The sequence below is a fragment of the Gracilinanus agilis genome, chromosome 5, assembly GCF_016433145.1.
Source record: "Gracilinanus agilis isolate LMUSP501 chromosome 5, AgileGrace, whole genome shotgun sequence".
NCBI classification, from domain to species: domain Eukaryota; kingdom Metazoa; phylum Chordata; class Mammalia; order Didelphimorphia; family Didelphidae; genus Gracilinanus; species Gracilinanus agilis.
In genome coordinates, this window is record NC_058134.1 from 288,635,866 (window position 1) to 288,641,058 (window position 5,193).

At 44.0% G+C, this 5,193-nt stretch overlaps 1 protein-coding gene across 1 annotated transcript in view; it reads left to right on the forward strand.

Annotated features, from left to right (window-relative positions):
• Positions 1–4,931, forward strand: part of LOC123250233 (keratin, type II cytoskeletal 3-like) — a 14,604-nt gene extending 9,673 nt beyond the window's left edge. The window contains exons 7-10 of the mRNA XM_044679249.1: positions 755–880; positions 1,774–1,994; positions 2,799–2,833; positions 4,630–4,931. Of these exons, the coding sequence (XP_044535184.1) occupies positions 755–880; positions 1,774–1,994; positions 2,799–2,833; positions 4,630–4,931 (684 nt within the window). The remainder of the gene's footprint in view (positions 1–754; positions 881–1,773; positions 1,995–2,798; positions 2,834–4,629) is intronic.
• The last annotated feature ends 262 nt before the right edge of the window (positions 4,932–5,193 follow it).

The following is a 5,193-nucleotide window of genomic DNA, read 5'->3' on the forward strand; positions in this document are numbered from 1 at the left end:
TTCTCTCTCTCTCTCTCTCTCTCTCTCTCTCTCTCTCTCTCTCTCTCTCTCTCTCTCTCTGTCTCTCTCTCTCTCTCTCTCTTTCTCTCCCTCCCTCCCCTCTTTTCCCTCTCCCCTCCTCTCCCTGTCTGTCTCTGCCTCTGAACTAGTCTTAAAAAGTATTTCGATATAATTGGTTTCCTTAATAATCCCTATATTTTTTGTTTATATATTTAAAAGAATTATTCTGAGAAGGGGGGCCCATGGGCTGGCTGTACCAGACCACTAAAGGTGTCCATCACACACAAAAAGTGCTCCAACTTATGTCCAAAATGAATTCCAAGCACATTTCCTTTAGCATCTGTTCATGATGCAGAATACAAAATGTCTTCTCTACTGTGAAGCCAGGGGAAATTGGGTGAACCAAGACTTTGTTGACAAAAGATTTCCATATAGGATCTACCCAGGTAATGAAACTAGAGCAGTTGGAAATTCCCCACCTTTGGTGATTGCACCAATCCAGAATACTCAGATTCTGGGTTCTGGGGCCATCAAACTGTGATGTTGTCCTTCAAAGAGTGGCGTTGACATGGTGCAAATAGTTGTGAGAATGAGGATGTTTGGGGTTCAGTCTTGGCTCTTCTGGGTGACTTTGAGCAAGTTTCCTATCCTCCTTGGGGCTCAGTTTCCATATCTGTAAAATGAAGTGTTGGACTAGAAGATCTCTAAGTTTCTTTCCAGAGCTCTGACTGTGGGTTTGTTTCCTGATGATTAGTTGGGAGAGCTGGAAAACACAGCTGGCAGGCATGGGGATGACCTGAAGAGCATCAAGAATGAGATCTCCGAACTCAATAGGATGATCCAGAGGATCCGAGCTGAGATTGAGAACATCAAGAAGCAGGTAGGCACATAGCAGAAGAGACAATAGAGGTCAGCCTTAGAGCCAGGAAAGTCTAGGTTCAAGTCCTGCCTCTGGGGAAGTTATTTATTCCCTCTGAGCCTCAGTTTCTTCATATGTAAAATGGGAAGGTGCAAATTAAATAATGTCTGTAAAAAGCTTTACAAATGTTAAATGCCAGCTATTAGGATAATAATAATTATTATGGCTTAAGATTAAACCATAAAACATGGTTATAGAAAGCAAAAATGCATAACCTGGTTATCTGTGTGGGAAACTCTTGGTTCAGTGCCAAGTCCATATTAAGTGTTAAAAAATGGCTTTGTGATTGATTGGCACCCCTCCATCCATCCAATTGTGTGTGATCCTATTCTGGGAACTTCACCGAGATAGGGACCACACTTGGGTCTCCCCCCATGGAAGCTGAAGCAGGTGGATGTCAGAAACATTACTAAAACATAAAAGATCAGGCAAACATTTAGACAGCCAAGTCTAGAGATGTAAGTACATATGTTGGGGGAACAGCTATGGAAGTCCCATGTTCAGACTGGATGGGTAGAGGGGGATTGAGAAAAAGCTGCTAGCCATTGTTTCATTAATCCAGGTGAGCTTCTTGGAAGAGATAGCTTTTCAGTGGTAGAAAGTATGTTGTATTCTAGAATCAGCAGACTGGGGTTCTAATCCTGCTTCTGATGCTGATTAGGTATATAGAGAATATAGATGGAAAATGAGGATAATAAGGCTCACAGAGCTGTTAAAAGGATTGTGCTTTGTAAACCATAAAGTCATGCTTATCCAGACATTAGAAACATTTGTCCAAAGAATGTGATGCCATCAACGCCATTATTTTCAATCTCTTTGCTCTCTCATTGCCATTCCCTCCCTTTCCCCATCAGAATGCCAACCTTCAGTCAGCCATTGCAGATGCTGAGCAGCGTGGGGAGCTGGCTCTCAAGGATGCAAATGCCAAGGTGGTGGACCTCAAGGCTGCCCTGCAACAGATCAAGGATCACCTGGCCCGCCTACATCGTGATTATCAGGAGCTCATGACAGTGAAAGTAGCCCTAGACATGGAGATTGCCACCTACAGGAAGCTGCTGGAGGGAGAGGAATGCAGGTGGGTCCAGAGTTTGGAGTGGAGCTTGGTTTGGTCCAAGGAGATAGGGACCAGAAAGAGAATTTGAAGGCTTTCCATCTGGGAGAGGTGGGGTGGAGGAGACAGTGAATCTTGATGCTGTAAGGGCATCGGCAAGACCAACTCTCTGTCCTAGGCATGATTCCCTTAAACAGCATCCCTGACAAGACACCAAGACACCATTCTTACTGATTTTCAGTCATGGGCAACTCACTATACCTCGTGTTAGCCATTTCCATTTTTTCAGACAGTTCTAATTGTCCTAAAAGTATCTCAGATTGGCTTCCATTTATTTTCTTTCCATTGATTTTCATCCTTCTGGGAAATAAAGTAGTGTACATTTTCAATGTGATCAGCCTTCTAATATCTGGAGGCAATTTCCTTGTTTCCTCTTCTTCAATCTATGCACCTCAAAGACTCCAGAGAAGGAAGTCTTTAGGTCAGAAAGAACATTCATTTTTTAAGGACTCAGAAGCACCCAAGTATTCCCAAGGGAGGCTGTGGAATGTCCTTTTCTGAGAATGTTTATGAAAAGAGAGAGAATCTAGATCTAATGCTGCCAGGACAAAGGTCCTTCTACTCCTTGTAGACTTCCTTCCTAAGAAAGAGGAGAGTCATGGGAAGGTAGAGAATTTAGACTTCAGCTAATTCAGCCAGAAGGAAAGTGGCATTTGAGGGAAATGTATTCATTGGGCCAAAGATGGCTGCATTGTAGCCCAGGGGAGGAATTAGGAGAAACCTCAGCTGGGGATCAGTAATATGCATCTGGAGGTTTTTCCCTAACAGGATGTCGGGAGAGTGCCAGAGTACTGTGAGCATTGGTAAGCATTTCTTTGTTACTTTGGGTTGCTGTGGGGGAGAGGGAAAATGTTAGGACATTGGTTCTTATTTTTCTTTTTAAAAAAAAAACAACGAACCCTAACTTTCTGTCTTAGAATTAATGCTGTATATCATTCCAAGGCAGAAGAGTAGCAAGGTCTAGGCAATGGAGGTTAAGAGACTTACCCAGGGTCACACAGCTAGGAAGTTTCTGAGGCTAGATTTGAACATAGGATCTCCTGTTTCTGGCTCGGGTTTTCAATCCACTAAGCCACCCACATGCCCCCAGGACATGGTTCTTAAACTATGACTTGGGAAGGAAAATAGGGAGAGGAGACAAAAAAGGCTGGTCAGAGGTACAGAAAGCTGACTCACTGTTTGCTGTTGGTGGTGACCCACAAGCTAGAGAAATGGGAGTGGTTGGCCTCCTCTCTTTCCCAGGCTTCATGTGGCTTCCCACTCTTTTCCCTGAGAGATCAGGCTCAGCAGTCACCATTAATAGTAGGCTATAGATATAAGTGCTCTCCAATATATTTCCTATAATCTTCCCCCTGTGATCCCTTAGCCCAAAACCCTGGGTCCCAGAGCTACAGAATATTAGAGATTCATTTTGCAGATAAGTAAAGTGAGACCCAGAAAGTCCAAATTATTTGCCCAAGTCACTAAAAGTGACAGATCCAGGGCTTGAACTCAGGTCTGCTAACTCCAAGTCTAGCAGTGTGTTTCACACTACACAATTCTAGAATCTCTGATTTAGAAGAGACTGGAAGCCAACTAACCCAACTCATGTCTTCCTTCTCTAAACATGACACTCAATTGTCATGGGAGTTGACAGGGTTATTGTTTTCTTTTTCTTTTTAATATTCCTCTGTCTCTCTTTTTCTCCCCCATCGCCACTGCCTATCTTAGTATCAATTCTAAGACAAAAGAATGGTAAGATCTAGGTGTTTGGGGCTAAGTGATTTGCCCAGGGTCACATAGCTAAGACTTGACTGGTTTTTCAAATGGGAAACTAGAGATGCAGAGTATTTATTAGTATAGTTCCCACAAGATGAAATGTATTGATAAATCCCTATGGTGTTAGAGTCAGAAATCATTTAGTCCAACTCTTCATTTCATAGATGAGGCGTATAGAAGTATAATTCCTGGGCCAACTGGAGTCAGGAGGATCTGGATTTAAATTTGGCCCCAGATACTTTCTAGCTATGTGACCTTGGGCAAGTCACTTGTCTCCATTTGCCTACCCCTTGTCCTAGAATTGTCACTGAGCCAAAAAGTAACTTTTAAAAGTATAAGTCCTTTTTCAAGGTCACACTTTGAATTAGTAGCATTTGAAATTAGAGGAATTGTTTTAGTACAGATCCTTCACTAGGACAAGGTGACCAGGATTTTGCCTCAATGCACCTAAATTTTGGAAGTGCAAAACTTTAATACCTGAATGCCTTCAAGCAGCTAGAAACCACCACAGTGGTGAATTTTTCTTCAACAAATAGTTGAATTTATTTTCAACTATTTATGTAATTTTCACTCCATGAATTGTAAAGCTGATTTAAGGGCTGCTTGCCTTGGGTGCCAACATTTCTAGTTATAGCTCTGTTTTGTGCGTGTGTGTGTGTGTGTGTGTGTGTGTGTGTGTGTGTGTGTGTGTGAGAGAGAGAGACAGACAGACAGACAGACAGACAGACAGACAGACAGATAGACAGACAGAGAGAAAAGGAGGGAGGGAGAGTGGTGGAAGATGCTAGTGGAAATCCATTCCAAGCTCCTGATCTCCTATGTGTGTTTATTTTTTCTCCAGAGATGGTCTGCAACAGCAGTAGCAGTAGTGGTGTTTCCATGGGAGGAGGAGCCGGTGGACGTGGCAAGAGTGGCACTAGTGGGGGCAGTTATGGCAGTGGGGGGACAGGTAGCAAGGGAATGGGCAGTGGGAGCCGTGGTGGCAATTCCAGTGGGGGCTTGAGCTCTGGTGGGAGCTGTAGCGTTGGGGGTGGGTACTCTGGCCAGTCTGGAGGCTCTGGGGTTCAAAGTGGAGGTGGCAGCAGCTCCACCCAAGTCTCACAGAGCTCTACCCGGAGCCAGAGGTCCCACAGCAAATTCTAAACTACATTTGAGGAAACCATCAAAAGCCCAGCTCTGTCCATTCCTGCCACTTACTAGTCCAGGCTAACTAAACCCTGCATCACACTATCCTTCCCTCTACATAGCTTCTAGCCCTCTTCTTGCCTCTCCTGCCTGCTCTGGCATCCTTCAGCTGCTGAGACCACAGCCAACGAAGGTAGAGGATTTGCATTGTGTTGGAAAGTCTCAACATAGCAGCTGGGCTTATGACTACAATATGAGGGCACTGGGCAATGTCCAGGGT